General features: G+C 44.0%; 1 protein-coding gene across 3 annotated transcripts in view; it reads right to left on the reverse strand.

The window, feature by feature from the left end:
* The window catches only part of dgkb (diacylglycerol kinase, beta), a gene marked incomplete at both ends in the record, with an annotated part of 150,330 nt that overhangs the window by 84,223 nt on the left and 46,173 nt on the right, over positions 1-19,934 (reverse strand). For all 3 annotated transcript variants that reach the window (XM_084337017.1, XM_084337016.1, XM_084337015.1), the window contains 5 exons: positions 8,863-8,937; positions 11,233-11,306; positions 17,174-17,275; positions 18,326-18,424; positions 18,702-18,818. In XM_084337017.1, the coding sequence (XP_084193143.1) occupies positions 8,863-8,937; positions 11,233-11,306; positions 17,174-17,275; positions 18,326-18,424; positions 18,702-18,818 (467 nt within the window). The remainder of the gene's footprint in view (positions 1-8,862; positions 8,938-11,232; positions 11,307-17,173; positions 17,276-18,325; positions 18,425-18,701; positions 18,819-19,934) is intronic.

Raw genomic sequence — 19,934 nt, forward strand, 5'->3', positions numbered from 1 at the left:
TTCACACTTTTCAAGGGTAATAATTGTTTCATTATAAACCAATTGTGTAAAAGCCTAGAATAAAAATACTGAGGAGTGGAATATTTACAAATGAAAAGTCATCTCACCTCAAGTTCAGCTGTTTCACTCCAAAGATGACAATGTAGATGAACTCTGACCCCAATTCTGGACATTTAAATACCAAAATATGGGAGACAGGACCCTCTGGTCGTGAAACATAATGAATGTGACAACCTACCCGTGTGACAACGTCCCCCGTTCTCCCCTATTCAGCACCATAGAGCCTCTCTGCAAACCCTCTAATCTCACAAAATAACACATGTCGCATTGACAATTATTCATTGTATGAGCTAGCCTGCCTGTTCAGGGGCTAATTGGATCATGACAGGCAATGTTCAGTCCAACGTCTTCCGTTCCTTCACAATAACAAAGCCCTAACTGAATGAGCCAGCCTCCGAGCCTCGCTCAATTACTCTCCAACTGGGACCGCAAACCATATTAGACGCAAAACAGACGGCCGCAAACATGAAAGGCAACTTTGGGGATATTTAAATACCAAGAAGCAAACACTTAATTTGCTGTGATTGCGTTAGCGAGGTAGCTAATTGACAGCAGTGGTGCGTGTGGCTGCCTCGGCCTGCAGTGTCCATTGGTGACCGGTCACCTTGTTAACGTGTGCTCTGTTACGTACACTTGACGAATTATTAACAAGGTTACTGCAGGGCAAGGTCATCTGGAATGTTCTCGACCCCAGGCTGGGTTCTTCTGAGTGTCCGTCCCCAGCATGTCAATACAGGTGACCTGAGGGCCGCATGCGGAGAAGCAACCGTGTGGCCAACAAAGTCTGACTGAGTTAATTGAGATGAAAGCAACACCACTGCACGCAGTCACACCTCAGAGGTTTTGCGTATTCTTCATGGGCTATTCTGTATGCATGCTGTTTAAGCCACTTTTCAAGGTCTCTGCTCTCAAAACCTGATCAAAATCAAACAGCGGCACGTCCAGTGACTGAGGCGTTTCATTTTTTATCAACAGTAGTGGACACAAACACAAAAGCCGAAAGAGAGTCTTATGCATATAAATGATGCATTCATCTTCTTAATCAGAGATGTGGGCAATAGGAAACCCTGTGTTGGCCACACAGCTGTGTGGTAAGATGCACTTGTTGGTATGCGTGATCACACGTGGTACGAGTTTCATCCTCTTCTCTCTGTTGATCATCTGTACTGCCATCCACACATGCATGCACGTACACACACACACACACACACACACACACACACACACACATACATGTACGCAAGCACACACACACACACACACACACACACACACACACATACACACACGTTTACAGTATGCGCTATTTAGCCACAACTCAACTAAGGCTCGGAGCATGATATCATCATCTCCACTATTTGTTATATGCGCTCTCACCTTAATTGTGTCTGTATTATGTCTGGGAGTGAAGGGGCCTAATTCCAAAGGCCTCTCCTGCATGTGATGGTGGTTATTATACTTCTGCAGCAGCAGAATACAGCAGAGTAACACCTGACCATTATAGCCCATACTGATTGGCCAGCTAACTTTACAGCGTGGACCAATGATAAGGTTGGATGACTGAATTGTCTTTTTTTCTTTGTTTTTTTACCTATACTAAAATCTGCACTCTATTTTATTTTATCCCTGACTTCAGTGTAATTGAGACTTCTGTAAAGATGTTCAGTGTTCTTTTAGTTCATTAAATATTTTGGTTATTATTCTTTGTTTTGCTTTAAATTCCTAAAAATAAATGGTAATTGTGCACATTCCCGGGAAATGTGTATATTCAGCAACTCTGTGGTTAACCCAGTGGGACAACACTGGGACGTTAACCCAGTGCACATTCCCTGTTGCGTGGATAAATGTGAGAGGAAGACTCACCACGGAGTACTGTGCTTGAATTACCTGCTGCATCCATGGCATGATAAGTGTGCATTTAGTTTGGATGAATAATTTAAACAGATTAGGATGTAATCACCAAAATATTTGCTGTATTTCAGCAAGTGATCTATTTTTTTGTTCAGGGTTGGTGTGACGTCTCCAGTGAGGTTAAGGTTAGGGTTAAGGTTATTCATATACAAATGTGTGTAAAAAGATGTGGAGAATGTAATCAGATTAGCATATACAGTAAACCATCAAGTGTTAACTGTATTAGAGCCTCATTAACGGATTATTAGATCTCACATTAACCAAACAGACAGGGAATGTGCACAATAACCAGTTAATGTATATGTTCACCAGAGTTGGTGAATGTACACTAGGGTGACCAAACGTCCTCTTTTGCCCGGACATGTCCTCTTTTCACGCCCTGTCCGGGGCGTCCGGGGGGGGTTTATAAATTCATGGAAATGTCCGGGGTTTCATTGTTTTTAAGTTTCAGTTTCACGGCCCTTTGCGAGCATCTGAAGGCTCGGGACTGCATTTTTCGCCGAACATATAAATTACCGAATTAAAGCGCTATTCGTTGCCGTTCGAATGCCATCTAAATCGCCCAAATCCGTGCCTCGGTTCTCGAGTTACATGCCGATATGTCAGGCGTGCGCCAGATTATCACCCCGGACTCCCGGAGAAGCATGCAGCTGCAGAGCCGCAGAGCCAGCAGCGTTCTCGGGCCGCGCGCTGACGGCCGCGCTGTGAGGGCCGCTCAGCAGCGCCACCCACCCAATGGCTGAATTGCCAATGGCTGAATTGGAGTATTGCACTGTGCGGGCACAGCTGCAAGATCCGCGCGGGGCCAGACTCGAGGGAGTAAATTAACATACTTTTGCTCACACAATATCTTGAATGAATGCGTTTATTTATTTCGAACATAAATTGAAAATAAATAATAATAAAAAACAAGTAATAAACAGATTAAAAAACAAACAAGCAGGAGTATAGAATGAAGTGTAAACGTATGTATTCCTACCCCCTTGATTGATTGATTGATTGATTGAAAACTTTATTAACAGATTGCAGAATGGGTACAATACAGTACGGCTCAATACACACAATTGTTAAGGGGATGCAGACCAGTGAAAGACTTTCGTCTTGTTTACATCAGGGTCCCCCATTTTCAATTCATCATATGACATACATGACATACAGATAGACAGTATTCAATATACCTTCACACTCTATTATCTTATGCAACTCATATTCACTCCACAAACTGAAATATACATACATTGTTGAATGAACAGCCTGTTTCTTGAAGTTAGACTCTCCTCTAAATTGTAACCCCCCTCTCTATAACAGCATTTTTGGATGTTACCCGGGAGTGAATTGTTTCGTGCTTTACACATGATTTGTGCAGTATTAAATTCAGCCAGGTCCCAGAGTTTCATGGCATGTGATTTAAAAAATAGTGTGTTTGTGTGTTCCAGATATCCTACCTTATTGATAATCAAATCAAAATCAAATGTATTTGTAAGGCCCGACAACACACGTTCATGTCCCTTCAGGCCCATGTCCCTTCAGGCTATGGATTTGCAGTGTTTTCCAGCTTATACAAAAAATATATATATTATTTTGGAATATTGCAACTATACTACACAAAAACATGAGTACACAAGTTCAACTCATGTTCAGCCCTATGTTACTCATTAGCACTAAAAGTGATTTTTCTTTATTGTGTATGAAACTTGAGAATGTTATCTTTCAAAAGAGACCAGGCTTATGCATGTGTTATAAGCATACAGTATAAAGATAAGCTTTGCAAAAAAAGTATGCAGTCCTCAAGTTCAAGTATAAAAAAAGAATGGCCGCTTTTCTGGGTGCATGTTTCCAAGCATATGTTAAAACAATAAAGGCATCTTTGAGTAAACTTTTAGTAGAGATTCAAGATTCAAGAGGTTTATTCATCACATACAGTACAGTACACAAGACATAGTGAAATGAAGGTGGCCATGCCCGCTTCGATTGTGCAAAGTATCATTAAGTATCTCGAGGCTGGGGCCAGCATGTCCTCTTTTTTGGAAATCAAAATATGGTCACCCTAATGTACACAGTTCCCACATTTACCATAACATATATATATATATAAGTGTTCTCTACTGTATTCACTGTACTAAGTATGAAAAACAACTCTCAACCTTGAAAACTAGATAACATTTTCCTGACAGTATTCTCTTCTATTGCTTTAATGATTTTCATAATTTTACTATGCTGCATCAACACCACATAGAACGAGTGTCCTGTGGTCAACATCATTCAGAAGACGATTTCAAACTCATTCACTCTCAATTTCTCTCAAACCAAACCAATCTGTGGAGGACCGTTTTCTATTTGGAGATATGTGTGAGTTCATGAATATAATCAATCAGTGTTTAAAGACCCAATCCATGTTTTGTTTTTTTAACCCTATACAAATGTGGTGTATATTCACATACATTTTTGAAGAATAGCTAGGGTGGAACGGTTCACAAAACCTACGGTTCGGTTCGTATCACAATTTTGGTGTCACGGTTTTTGGTTCGGTTCGGTATACGTTGTTTTTTATTTTAAAGAAATTTAACATAAATATACCATACATCAGCATAAGATATAGTGTATAGCCTAAAAATAATCCAACTTTTCAGTTATTCTCAAGGACGTAGTCATGCAAAAACTGAAAGAATGAGGCAGTTTGACATCAGGCACATTATTTTGACAGTGACGGTTAGAGCTAGGAGAGAGAGGGGAGGCATTGCTGATTTAAACATGCTTCTCATTTATTTGGTAAAAAAAAAAAGTTTACCTTTAATAATGTTTGGCACACAAAGACCAAACTGACTGAAAAATATAGGCAACATTTGTCAAAGTATTAACTTAGTGCAAACAAACAAAATAATTAAACCTTTCTATTTTTGTGGCCACATTATAGCTCATCAACAGGTCGGGGGTCAAGGACTACAGCCCCCTCAGCATCGACGGGGCACCGGTTGAGAGAGTGAACAGTTTCAAGTACCTCGGAGCCCACATATCCGAGGACTTGACATGGACCACACACATTGACAGTGTTGTGAAGAAGGCACGACAACGCCTCTACTTCCTCAGGCGCCTAAGGAAGTTCCAAGTCAGTCAGAAGATCCTTAGGAACTTCTACTCATGTACAATAGAGAGCATCCTGACCGGCAACATCACCTCCTGGTTTGGGAATAGCACTGCACAAGACCGTAGCAGACTACAAAGAGTGACACGTTCAGCCGAACGCACAATTGGAGGGGGGCTTCCCACCCTCCAGAACATTTACAACAAGCGGTGCAAGGGGAAGGCTAAGAGAATTATTAAGGACTCGAGCCACCCGAACAACTGCCTCTTTGAACTGCTGCGGTCAGGCAAGCGATACCGGAGTCTTAAGGCGAGCACAGAAAGACTCAGAAGAAGCTTCTATCCCCAGGCCATCAGGCTGCTAAACGAACAATAATCACTATGCAACAACCATCAAATGCACACAGCACACACACCCACACGCACACACTCACTCAAACAAACAACACACTGCAGCACCCACTCTCCACACTTTAGATCACACAAACACACTTACACTTTATATTTATTGATAAAGGATTTGCACTACAACTCGTACACCTACTGTGAATTGTACCTAAATTGCACCTCGTCCCATTTCTCCATTTCTGCCTTGCACTATATAGTATTGTATATTAGTACACTGCACAGTATTGTATATTGTATGGTAACTACGTCTATTCTGCATCGAACATTGTACATATGTCTAAACTGAACACTGTGACCTAATTTTTTTACTTCTAATTTTACTATGTTATTTTATTTCATACTTATCTTGTCTTGCACAGTCTCTGGAGCGCAACAGTAAGAAGCATTTTGTATAAAAGTATTCTGTACTTCTGTATGACAACTATTAAAGAAACTTGAACTTGAAAACTTGAAACAACAAGACCATCAACATAAAGTATGCATATGCTCAACCAGCACTATACTTTCTTTTTTCCAAACTTTCTTTTTTAGCGTTTATCGCTTTTCTGGTCAAGCATGACCGACAGATACAGGGTGAAACGGGATATAGAGCAGGGGAAGACATTCTGGCAAATGACGGCGGGTCCGGGAATCGAACTCGGAGTCCACCAGATCCGTGACGAAGCACGGTTTTCCCCGACGCAGAAATAGCGCCGAGATATGCGGTGAGCTACTGGAGCCCCCCTGCACTATACTTTCTTATCAAAAAGGAAAAGTCACTGTGTTATTTAAAATAAATAAATCATGTGTACTAAATATATATTTACTTTTTAATTGCATGAAACATTATGAAGTATTCTCTTATGCCGCTTTTCACTGCATTGTACCTAATCGACTCAAATCGCTTTTGCTTTTTGAGTGTCTTGGATGCCGTATTTGAAGTGACGTCACACAAGGAAGTAAATAGTCAACAGTAACTGTAACGACCCCAGGTCCTCTGGGGCCTGGGTTAAGAAGAACAATAACACTGGACATTCTCTACCTCCTTTCGGTGGTATCATGCCGCCACCTAGTGGACATCATCAGATGATGCAGGCGATCATTTGGCCTATTTTGATAGATGTAATTAATGTAATTAACAGTGTGAGTAATGTAATTCTATGTGTGTTGTCATTGTTGTCGTTCCCTTCCCTGGTGTGATGTTCTCCCCTGTCTGGTGTTGTTGTAATCTTTGCTTATGTGTTTAGTTGGGTAATATGTGTTTTAGACTGGCCTGGCCAGGTGTTGCCAATCTTAATTAGTCAGGTATATATGTGTCTCCCTCTCCTCGTCGTGGCGTCATTACCTCCAGTTCCCTGTTTCCTGTCCACGTTGTTGCTCTCCTTTGGTTGATTCTAGTAAGTGTAGTGTTTGATGTTGCCTGTTTGTTTTACGTTTTTCTCCAGTTTATTTTTCTAGTGCCAGCACGACTGCGCCGTTTTCTTTCTTTTGTTTGTTCTCAAAGTCTTTTGTTTATTGTACCAGCAAGGCTGTGTAATTTATTGTCCTATTTTCGTGTAGTGCTTGGTGAACTTAAAGTAAAAAGTCATTATCTACACGAATCCTGCCGTCTCTGCCTCTCATCATCATTGTCCGCAGTATTGGGTTCTCTCTCCTCTCCACACTACCCCCACTCGTAACAAGTAACACTGCGTTGGAAGGAGAAGCCCTGATGATATAATATAAACCAACAGCCAATAAATGTGATGTTATCTTTGAACCTGTTGTCAAGCCTCGTCAATATACCCCCCCCCCCCCTTCCCCACCAATGGAACTGGTGTCGTGGAGTCACTTCGCTGTGTTTTACACGGTTAGCTAATTTAACGTTAGCCTAGCTTGCGGCTAACGTTATAACCGAACAATACACACATGCCCTGAACCGTGGAGGTCATACCGAACGGTGTACGGTTAGAATGTGTACCGTTCCACCCCTAGTAGCTAGATCTGTTGAACTATTAGATTCTTTTTTTTTATTTTATTTTTTTTACTATATTTTTTCCCCTCCTCTTTTTCCGATTTTTCTCCCATCCCATCGTTATGCCAATTCCCAACCCCCTTCCTGGTTGTTGCGCACCCCCCCTACTGTTGGTCCGGGAGGCCGGAGACTATCACATGCTATCCTCCGACACATGCGCAGCCAGCCGGCAGCCAGCTTGGAAGCTCAGATTCTCACTGGGAGAGTGTAACGTGTGGAAGGTCACACTACCTCCCTCCAGATCCTTCCTTCGCTGAGCAGGCGCCCCGACCGAACTGTAGGAGTATTTTTCTGTTTACAACGCCCAGGACCCACCCATCAGCTTTCTCACCCTCTAATACTGCCAATTGTATTAGTACGGACGACCAGCCAAACTGAAAACAATGTGGAGAGCTGGGATCGAACACGCGGACCCAGAGTCTCCAGCATTGGTGGTGAGTGCCTTGCCCACTGCACAGGGTCCGTGAGCGGATTGGCGCGGGCGAGAAATCCGCTCTTCGCTCTAGACGGCTTGTTCCGCTCCGCTAATCGCCCCCAAGTCGCTCTCCGCTCGCTCACCGCTCATCTTGAATCGAGCGCTCCCCGGTCCCCGCTCCACATCGCTCTGCAGATTTTTTTATTTTTTTTGTAGCATGATGTAAATTTGCTTGATTTGACCAAACTACAACAGTCTACACCCCCTGGGCCCCTTAACAATTGTTTGTATTGAGCCGTATTGTAATTGTACCCATTCTGCAATGTTAAATAACGTGTTTATAGCTCTACTAAGCGATGATAGCTAGCCTAGCCACAATGCTATGGTCGCTGCCATTAACGTTAGCATGTAAGCTAACGACAACAATGGCGTCATATACTTTTTCTAACAGGATGTGAGTGACGGTTCACCCTTCTCATTGGTTGAAAATGGCCTTCATGTTTGTACATCGCCATCTGTTGCTTTGGCATTGTACTACATGTATATTACATCAGTGTTAAACCACTGTGAGCGGCCCGGAGTGGATTGGAGCGGAGGAGAACTCTCGCTCCGGACGTCGCGCCGACCCATTTTAAAACCCACTCCGTCGCTCACGTCAAAACCGCCCGCTCCCCGCGCCGCTCACGCACCGCGCCGCTCACATGGCCTGCCACTGCACCACCTGGCCGCCCCTATTCTAATATTTACAAACATTACCCACGTAAACAAACCATTTACAGCCATACAATCAGAAGATATGATAAAAGGTCATATTTACCTGTGTACATGTTAGTCCTTGAAAATAGAGCTTAGTCAGTCAACTAGAGAATTCAAAAGTGTCTATTTTATTTTTGTATCTTTACAATTTCCTACCCATTTGTTTATGTTTGGATCACTGATTGGGCCTTTAATGTCTAGTTTTAGTATGAACCACTCAGCCAGAAGCAGAACTCACCCTTGTATGGGTCCATTCTTGGCTAGGTTGTACACTTGTCTCGGGTTCAAAAGGTACTGGAACTTTCTGAAAATCCTGGAGGGAGAACGGAGAGTGTGATAGAGAGCGGGGGAAAGGGGAAAATGCAATAGAGTATGGAGAAAAGGGAGAAAGCGATAGAGCGGAGAAAAGAGAGAATGCGATAGAGAGCAGAGAAAAAGGAGAATGCGATAGGGTGGAGAAAAGGGAGAATGTGTTAGAGATCGGAGAAAAGGGAGAATGAGATAGAGAGTGGAGAAAAGGGAAAATGTGATAGAGTGGAGAAAGGGTATAATATGATAGAGTGGAGAAAGGGTATAATATGATAGAGTGGAGAAACGGGAGAATGTGATAAGAGTGGAGAGAAGGGAGAATGTGAAATTATGAAAATAAAAAAAATATATATTGTTGCCTTTCACTGAGCTGTAATTTCCTTTTAACAATCCTTTCAACATCAATACCACTAAAACATTAGAATAATAAAAAGAAATGTGCACATGATTCAAAAATCATATAGAGAGCTAACATATAACATAATAATAAGAGATACGAGAAAACATTATTCTCCACAGCTGAGAAATTACATTATTACACGGCCATGGCTGGAAGAGACCAAGGTAGTCAAGTTAGACCGCGCTCACAAGTTCTCACACTGGGTGCTGTAATCCCATAAAGTTCAGTATATCAAAGCAGGGTAGCCGGACCAGCACTCACAGGTTCAATGTTTTTTAATGGCAGCCTGTACCACTGAAGAAGGACATTGTCCGAAACATGTCTGCTTTTGATACAGGCTGCCATTAAAAAACATTGAACCTGTGAGTGCTGGTCCGGCTACCCTGCTTTGATATACTGGAAGAGACCAAGGCAAATAAGGGGAAAAAAGAAATAATAAATAAAACAAGATAATAAAATGATGTATGATATGCTATGATTAAATAAAGAGATAAGTGATAGTATCACAAGTCTAAGCATAGGAATTTGGTTTTATATACATCTCCAGGAGTCAACGGGTAGGCCTATCTACAGACATTAATAACGTTATGTACACAATCATCCCATTACATCAGAGGTATCAACATTGCGGACACTCAATCTCAGCATGACAATGCAGTGGACTGGGCAGCTATGGGGTGGGACATACAGAAAGTCCCCTTAAGGAGAGAACCCATTAGAAAGACTAATTCATTTTAATTTCAATTTCATTACATCAACTGGCTCAAGTCATATTTTGATCTCATAATTTAAACAAATGAGGGCCGGAGTAATAAGGAGGAGTGAATGAATATGTTTCAGTAATAACCCAATTAGCCCCTGGGTTAAAGACGGGGGAATCGACTGGCGCGACATGTCAGCCAGGGACATGACAGCAAGGAAGAGGGCGTCAGAAGGGGCGCCAGCCTACTGTTGAGGTGGCTGGTGCATTCGCTTAATGTTATTGTGTTTTTATTTGAGTATGTAAGCCTCAAGCACTTGGAAACCAGGGGCCATGCATGCTGCCATTGCTGCTCTCTCTCTCACTCAAACTGAAAAGGAGGACTTTAGGGTGCCTTTTGTTGTATGTACCAATAGATTGTGTTGTTACCTCTCTCCCTGCTTCCCCCCACTCTTGTAATGTGTTGAGATAGATTGTGTTGTTACCTCTCTCCCTGCTTCCCCCCACTCTTGTAATGTGTTGAGATAGATTGTGTTGTTACCTCTCTCCCTGCTTCCCCCCGCTCTCGTGTTGAGATAGATTGTGTTGTTACCTCTCTCCCTGCTTCCCCCCGCTCTCGTGTTGAGATAGATTGTGTTGTTACCTCTCTCCCTGCTTCCCCCCCACTCTTGTAATGTGTTGAGATATAGATTGTGTTGTTACCTCTCTCCCTGCTTCCCCCCGCTCTCGTGTTGAGAGATTGTGTTGTTACCTCTCTCCCTGCTTCCCCCCCACTCTCGTAATGTGATTGTGTTGTTGTTAACTCTCTCCTTGCTCCCCCCCGCTCTCGTAGTATGTTGAGATATAGATTGTGGTGTTACCTCTCTCCCTGCTTCCCCCCGCTCTCGTAGTATGTTGAGATAGATTGTGGTGTTACCTCTCTCCCTGCTTCCCCCCACTCTTGTAGTATGTTGAGATATAGATTGTGGTGTTACCTCTCTCCCTGCTTCCCCCCGCTCTTGTGTTGAGATAGATTGTGGTGTTACCTCTCTCCCTGCTTCCCCCCACTCTTGTAGTATGTTGAGATATAGATTGTGGTGTTACCTCTCTCCCTGCTTCCCCCCGCTCTCATAGTATGTTGAGATATAGATTGTGGTGTTACCTCTCTCCCTGCTTCCCCCCGCTCTCATAGTATGTTGAGATATAGATTGTGGTGTTACCTCTCTCCCTGCTTCCCCCCGCTCTTTGGGTTGACAAACACTAGCAGAGGATGAGTGCCCTCTATTGTTGTGATCTGAAAGAGAGACAGATGTCAAAACAAAAATATTGGTTATTTGTATTGTATGTCAGTGGAATGTTTTTGTATAACATCCATAAACATTATTATATGTTTTTTATATTAAAACAACAAAAAAATACGAAATACATTTCACTTTAACTTTTTTCCATCATCATAGGAAATCACATACTGTACTTCAACAACTGATAACAAAGGTTATCCTATAACCCTAGTTATATGAATATGGCGAGCGCTCTGCTCTATTGGAACTGTCCCTTTAATCATATGCTATCATGAAAACTTTCAACCACGTGCACGCACCTACACCAGCCTGACCACGCCCACATCCGCTCACATATAAGCGGGGTCATGGCCATACTACCAGCTCCTTCCTCAGTCTTTCACCGCCGAAACGGAAGACACATGGGGTCCTCAGTGAGTCAGAGCAGAGCGCTCGCCATATTCATATAACTAGGGTTATAGGATAACCTTTGTTATATTTCATATGGCTTTACGCTCTGCTCTATTAATAATAATAACTTTATTTGTATATCACTTTTCATACAGAAGTTGCAGTTCAAAGTGTTTCACAACAGTAAAAAATACAGGCATAAGCGAGCATGAAAAAGATAGAGGTAAATCACAGTGTTTCACATTAGGATCTAGCATCCCAATAGGTTCTCTGTTTACAGTTTCATTCAGTAATACACATAATAAAAATAGTTTAAAATGATTCGGTTTAAAAATAGTCTAACAATTATAAAATAGAACGGACATACAACAGGGTATTTAACATACAACAGAGCAGTGCATCAGTAAGAAGTAAAAAGTGTGATAAAATAGTTCAATTTTGAATTATAAAATGGAGCCGACATACAACAGGGTATTTAACATATAAAATTGTTTAATTTTGGATTACAACAGAGCAGTGCTCTTCATTATAGTAATATTCAATATTCAAGGGGCTTTCACAATTATTACATTTGGTAGTAATAATGGCACACAGTCTTAAATTCATATCAGCAGGGCCGGGGGTGAGGGGGGTTGGGGGCGAATGCAACGCGTGTAGGAGGAATGCCATGTTCTGTTCTTATCTCCAGCACACTTGAGAGTGTGGGGGGGGGGGGGGTAAGGACGACCTCGACAGTCTGGGGAGTGGAGATGTGAGTTGTCTCGGCAGAGAGGAGGGAGGAGATAGCGAGATAAAATTTGCATAGAATCGACACATGAGTTTGATAGGAATTTTCATTTAAATGCCTGAGCAAAGAAGTAGGTTTTAAGCTGTCTTTTGAAGATATCTAGTGAGTTTGCTTCTCTGATGTTTTGGGGTAGTTTATTCCATAGTTTTGGGGCATAGTTGATAAAGGCTGCATTACCGATCCTTTTTTGACTGTTTCTGGGAGCCTCTAGTAGTCCAGCAGTTGATGATCGCAGTGTTCTTGCTGGCCTGTAATTTATTAGAGTGTTGGTGATGTAGCTAGGTCCCTGTCCATTTAGAGCTTTGCATGTAAGGAGAAGGACCTTAAAGTCAATTCTAAATGTTACAGGAAGCCAGTGTAAAGCAGCTAAGACTGGGCTAATGTGCTCTCTCCTTTTGGTCCTAGTTAGCAGTCGGGCTGCAGAGTTTTGGATAAGCTGAAGCCTCCCTGTGGTTTTCTTAGGGAGACCTGTGAAAAGTGCAAAACTGGCTAGATATGAATGCATGAATTAGCTTCTCAGCATCGTTTTGATTAATAAATGGTCGTACTTTTGCTATATTTCTGAGATGGAAGAACGATGTTTTTGTCACTTTGTTAATATGAGAATTGAAGTTCAGTTCTGAATCTATGATAACCCCGAGACTAGTGACCTAAGATTTTATCCAAGGGGTCCTCCCAGGTTCTTTATTAACGTTTCTTTTTTTGTTTTGGGGCCGATAATTAGAATTTCAGTTTTGTTCTCGTTTAGTTTCAGGAAGTTCTTACTCATCCATTTATTTATTGCCAGTAAGCAGTCTGTAATGGAGTTAATCGCTGTATCATTTGGTTCAGCAGATATGTACAATTGTGTGTCATCCGCATAGCTATGGAAACCTACATTATGTTCTCTGATGATATCACCCAGCGGTAACATGTAAAGGGAGAAGACTAAAGGACCTAAGCAACTCCCTTGTGCAACTCCATAGTTGTTGTCATATATCTCAGACATGTGGTCTCCTAGTTTAACATAGAATTTCCTCCCTCTGATGTATGTTTTAAACCAGCTTAGTACCTGGTCTGAGAAACCGACAAGGTTTCAAGGACAAGGATTCTAGAGTTTCCAGCGTTTTCTGTAATGATTTTAGAGAAGTAGTCTTTCCTTGCTAAGCGGATGGTTTTGTTGTAGGCAGTTAAAGCATCTTTGTATATATCACAGCATATGGTGGTTTTTGTTTTTCTCCATTTTCGCTCTGCCGCACAGCATTTCCTTTTTTCTTTGTTGACCGCATTATAGTTCAACCAGGGCGAGGCTCTGGTTTTCTTCTTTTTAGTTTTTAGTGGGGCGACAGAGTTTAATACAGATTACTTTCTACCATTTTATTTAAAGAGCTGTTTATGATTATATGGTTCATGTAGTCTGATAAGATTAATGAACTTTGATTCAGCCTTATCATTTAGGAGCCTTTTTTGAACTGTGATTTCTTTTTTTGTTTTAGAAAGGGTTATTTGTGTATCAAAGAATATACAGTGATGGTCGGAGAGAGGTAATTCAGTTATTGAGCATTTTTTTATGCTTAGCCCAGTTGTTGTTATGACTAGGTCTAGTGTATTTCCAAGCCTGTGAGTTGCATTTGTTATATGCTGTGTTAGATCAAAGCTATCCAGCAGATTTCTGAGTTCTATAGTTCGGGAGTCTGTTTTCTTATTAAAGTGGATGTTCAGGTCTCCATTTAGGATCACCTTATCGTATCCGGTAACACATAATGAGATCAGTTCAGAGAGTTCCTGTATAAATATTGGTGAGTGTCTAGGCGGGCGATATATTGTGGGGTCTACTAAGTAGACAAAACGGCCCAATATACACTACTGTTAGAGAGCAGAGCAGAAGGACCAACAGTCTCGACTGCATCGCATCATCTATCCAATGTGTCCTACCTGTACCCCCGGGTCGCAGGACGACTGGCAGCAACAATGGTGGTCTCCCCGGTGTCGAGGCCTCTTGCTGGCGGGGCCAGTAGTGGCGGCGGCTGGAGTCCTGCTCCGGCGTTTTGCCTATATCCTGCGGCCGGCCATGGTGCAGGCCGACGACATCTTCTGCCAGAGATGACGCCGAATCAGAGTGTCCAGGGCCCGCTATCTCCCCGCGGCTATCGCTAACGGTTAGCCACAGGTTAACTGCTAGCTTTATCAGGTTAACGCCTAGCTACAAGCTAACGGCTAGCTACTGAAGCTGCATAAGTTGGAGTGCAGGCCTGGTCACTCCAGATAGCCAACTGCCTAGCCCAAAAAAAGGGCAGACAACGCTCGCCTCCCTCACAGGACGGCGTTGCCAGAGATACAGTGGCGTCGACAGCGGAGCCCCGTTTGTACAGGCCGCTGTCGCCCTAAGCTCGGGGACAAAAAACGTACAACTCCCTTGCGTACTTTCCTCTGTCTCGTTCGCATCCCTCGCGGCGGGAGGCTCAACTCACTTTCTCTTTCTGATAGGCGGGAGCCAACGTCCAGTGCGGATGGCAGTAGGGCATCCTGTCTTGGAGGTGGGACTTGAACCCAGACTCGGAGTACGGGGCTCCCAGGAAAACAAAGCACACTCTGCCCGAGGGGAGAGAGCTCTGTCTTCGTGGGGCATCAAACAAGAACTCCCCGCCCCCTCCATGCAATCCTAATTGTCCATCGGACGCCACAGGCTAACGGCTAGCTACAAGCTAACAGCCAGCTACAGGCTAACGGCTGGCTATAGGCCAACGGTTAGCTACCAGCTAATGGTTAGCTACAGGCTAACGGCCAGCTACTGTAGCTGTATCGGACGCGATGGAGAGGTAACGGAGGAATCCTCGCCTGGAGCCAGCTGTTCTGCGGGGCCGTATGCCTGAGCAGCCGACCCCGCACAACTGACACATCCGTTTAGACCATCCGCCCCCGCCGCTCACCGCCAATTGACGCGAGCGAGCAGAGGCAGAGAGCCCGCACCGCAAGACACCACCCACCAGAGAGACCGTCGGACCAGCCGACTGCCTCCTACGGCAATAGTATCCAGGTGCACAGCCGGAGAGCAACGCTGGCGGGGGAACTGCCCAGCGACGCGCACTCCCCTCCGGGCGCCGCTGAGGCTCACCTGCCTGCCACAAACGTGGAGCAGGAAAGCCCCACTACGCCCAGAGGAAGCCCGAATGTGAAGCGCCGGTGGAGGTCAGAATAATCCTCTAGACTCTCCAGTGGTGACGACATTATTCTTTCTTTCTCCCGTAAATTAGTGAGAGAGGGAAAAACAAAAGACAATGTCAACACAGCTCCTATAACTAACTAACTACTTCAGCACTGAACTTGAAGAGGTGCACTGCAGCACGGACTTCCAGGTGGTGAAAGTAGGGAAGGAGCTGGTAGTATGGCCATGACCCCACTTATATGAGCGGATGTGGGCGTGGTCAGGCAGGTGTAGGTGCGTGCACGTGGTTGAACGTTTTCATGATAGCATATGATTAAAGGTACAGTTCCAATAGAGCAGAGCGTAAAGCCATATGAAATATAACAACAAACCCATCTATCTCAGATGAAACTGATACAGCTCAACTAGATACTCAGTGTTTCATAACCCACTTGTAATAGTTACTTGTCACTCTTTCCTAATTGGCAAGGTATGTTTGTGTCATGTGACAGAGGGCCGGGGCTGTGTCCACGAGGGAAAAGCTTCCCCCAAGTCGCTCCTAACGCAACCGGTAGTGAAAGTGTGGCTAGAGAGAGAGAGAGCAAGAGCGAGAGCGAGAGCGAGAGCGAGAGAGAGAGAGAGAGAGAGAGAGAGAGAGAGAGAGAGAGAGAGAGGGGTGCTGGAGGCATGGCTCCACGACCAACACGCAGTGTAAACAAGCACTAATCCAGCGGGCCCTGTTTGGAGTCGTCCTTCCTGCCGCTCGGGCTGCAACAACTCGCCCCGGTGCGCTCCCTGACACAGATGAAGCGCTTAACTCCCCCTGTCTGCTATCCCAGCAGGCCAAGGGTGAATTAATGAGCTCCCTGTCCAGCCAGGAGTGATCCATTACTTCCTGTAATTATAAATAATAATCCTGATTATTACGCTGGTTAGCCGGCGAGCGGCAGAGATGGATGGATGTAACTGGGATAGATTCATCATATTTCTCTCTCTCTCTCTCTCTCTCTGTCTCTCTCTCTCTCTCTCCCGACCACGAGCGCAGAGAGACGAGCAGTCGCCACGCAGACGGTGACAGGCTTCCATCGCCAGTGTAGCTGTCTGACTTGACTCCAGTGTAGCTGTCTGACTTGACAGATATTAGTTAGGGAGGATCGGGGCTGGGCTGGACTTTGTTGTTGTATCCACTCATTATCCAGAGAGGTCAGCTGTGGTCATATCATGTATTCCAGGGCCGATTTATATAATACAAATATTTGTAAAATTTTAAAAAGGCGTTCACTGTACAATAATTAATACAGGACTAATCTGACCATGGCAGCTACTTCCGATATTATTTCTCCCACTATCACTTCCCAAATGTCTATATAATTCCGTAACTATAATTCAGTATGAGTTCAGTATGCGTGTGTACACACAACGCATATTAAATCATTTTAACGCAGCGTGTGTTCTTTTGTATGTCTCTTTTGTGTGTCTCTGTATGTATTTATTCAGGGTCCACACATTTCATGTTATTTCAGACACATGGTTTTTAAGAGTGTACGCCTGACAGTCACCTGCAGTCCTTGACCGTCCACCGTGACCGAGTTGTTTCTCTGCATCTTCCCTCGGCTCGACGCGTTGGACCTGGAGTCTTTCCTCACCGTCGACTGCCTTTCCTGGGGTCAAAGGGCAAACAGTGAGTGTGTGGTACATGCTGGTTTATCGGTTCACGACTGTATGGAAACACAATACTAACAGTACTAATGTAAACAAAGCTTTTGCAGACACAAAATACAGTAAATATAATGAAAAACTTGTATTGTCTAGTGTCGGTCATTGTATTGTCTAGTGTCGGTCATTGTATTGTCTAGTGTCGGTCATTGTATTTCCTAGTGTCGGTCATTGTATTGTCTAGTGTCGGTCATTGTATTGTCTAGTGTCGGTCATTGTATTTCCTAGTGTCGGTCATTGTATTGTCTAGTGTCGGTCATTGTATTGTCTAGTGTCGGTCATTGTATTGTCTAGTGTCGGTCATTGTATTTCCTAGTGTCGGTCATTTTATTGTCTAGTGTCGGTCATTGTATTGTCTAGTGTCGGTCATTGTATTGCCTAGTGTCGGTCATTGTATTGCCTAGTGTCGGTCATTGTATTGTCTAGTGTCGGTCATTGTATTGCCTAGTGTCGGTCATTGTATTGTCTAGTGTCGGTCATTGTATTGCCTAGTGTTGGTCATTGTATTGCCTAGTGTCGGTCATTGTATTACCTAGTGTCGGTCATTGTATTGCCTAGTGTCGGTCATTGTATTGCCTAGTGTCGGTCATTGTATTGTCTAGTGTTGGTCATTGTATTGTCTAGTGTCGGTCATTGTATTGCCTAGTGTCGGTCATTGTATTGTCTAGTGTCGGTCATTGTATTGTCTAGTGTCGGTCATTGTATTGCCTAGTGTCGGTCATTGTATTGCCTAGTGTCGGTCATTGTATTGTCTAGTGTCGGTCATTGTATTGTCTAGTGTCGGTCATTGTATTGCCTAGTGTTGGTCGCATTACATGGAGAGTCATGCCTCTGACCATTCCTATATATTTTCTTTCTTTTAATGTTTGTTGGTGGGGCTACCCATACATGTTTACATTTAGATGACAGATACGGCCTTTAAACAGTACATGAGCTAGTGTCCAGAACACTGCAGACCCTTTTCAGTGGAGTGACCACTCAGGGAGCATGCTCACCAGAACCACGGGGCAGATGTTGTTGGGGGGCAGGATGTGGTCCTTCAGGGCCCCACAGTCACACTCCGGCTTGACGTGAGAGGCACACTTGTTATGGAGCTGGAGGAGGCGACAAAACCTATTAACAGCCGACTCACGTCAATAACACACATACTGTGTTCAATTGCGAGCGGATTTGCAGAGGATTATACATTTCCAAAATACAAACAATAACACAATTTTATTTTCTATTAGCAAAAAAAAAAAAGGAAAACTGAAAGCGTGTGAGGTTTGGTGTAAATTGGTAGGATGACTTGTGAGATATCAAAGGTGTCAAAAGACAAAACTAAAAAAGTGTGTGGTAAAATAACAAGGGGGAGGCTGCCTCTCCTCATACCGTGATCTGGCACCACACACAGTGCAGTCCAGTCAGACCCTGGTAACACTTAACGGTTTTGTGACACTTGTCACACTTGGTGGGACAGTTCCCCTCCACCCAGAAATGATGCATCACCTGCAGCAAGAGAGGGGGGGGGGGGAGGAGGGGACAGCGAGGGAGATAGAGGGGGGGAGAAATGGGGAGAGGAGGGAGGGAGATAGAGAGAGAGAGAAGGGGTAAAGAGAGAGGGGAAGAGAGAGAAAGGGAGAGGGAGTGAGGCAGAGAGATAGAAAGATAAAAAGAGGGACAGAAATAGAGAGGTAGAGAAAGAGAGAGGGGGCGAGAGAGGGAGAGAGGGGGGGCAAAGAGAGAAAGCACCCAGGGGTGGATAGAGGTGAGCATTGTGTTCGATATAGAACATGCACAAGTACTTTTACTACTTGGGTACTACTACGTAAGTACACTACTACTTTTACTACAATTACATAACAGTACATCTACTTGAGTAATATATTTCAGTAGGCTACTCTTTCCAACTCTGGTTATACCAAAAAGATACATACAAAGACAAAAAGAAGGTGCGGCTGAGTGGCGCAGCGGACATTGCGCTCGTCACCCATGCAAGAGACACCGGGTTCGACTCCAGCTGTCGGCGTTGCCTCCGGCTTGGGCCAGCCATCATACTAACTCAATTGGCAGAGTCAGCGGGTGGAAGTCGATGGGTGGTAATCTGGACGTTGTGGACAGCGACTCCTACAGGTCGGTTGGGGACGCCTGCACAGCAGAGACAGGAAATGGCGGGGGTAGTGTGAGCCTCCCACACGTTACACCTCGCCAATGAGAGTTTGCGCTGGCAGGTGAAAAGATGTGACAGGCTGCCTCCTTGTGTACCGGAGGGGACACGTGATGCAAGGCTTCTATCCTCCCTACAACCGGCCAGTGAGGGGCATATGCGAGCAACGTTCAAGACAGGGGAGGGAAGAATTGGCACAGTGGAATTGGGATGGGAGAAAATAGAAAAAGAGGAGAAAAAGTGAAAAAAAAAGACAAAAAGAAAGAAAGAAAGAGCCACCTCAAAGAAGGCCAAATCAGACATTCACTGTGTGTGTGTGTGTGTGCGTGTGTGTGTGTGTGTGTGTGTGTGTGTGTGTGTGTGTGTGTGTGTGTGTGTGTGTGTGTGTGTGTGTGTGTGTGTGTGTGTGTGTGTGTGTGTGTGTGTGTGTGTGTGTGTGTGTGTGTGTGTGTGTGTGT

Source organism: Notolepis coatsorum (genome assembly GCF_963971535.1).
Source record: "Notolepis coatsorum genome assembly, chromosome: 19".
NCBI lineage: Eukaryota > Metazoa > Chordata > Actinopteri > Aulopiformes > Paralepididae > Notolepis > Notolepis coatsorum.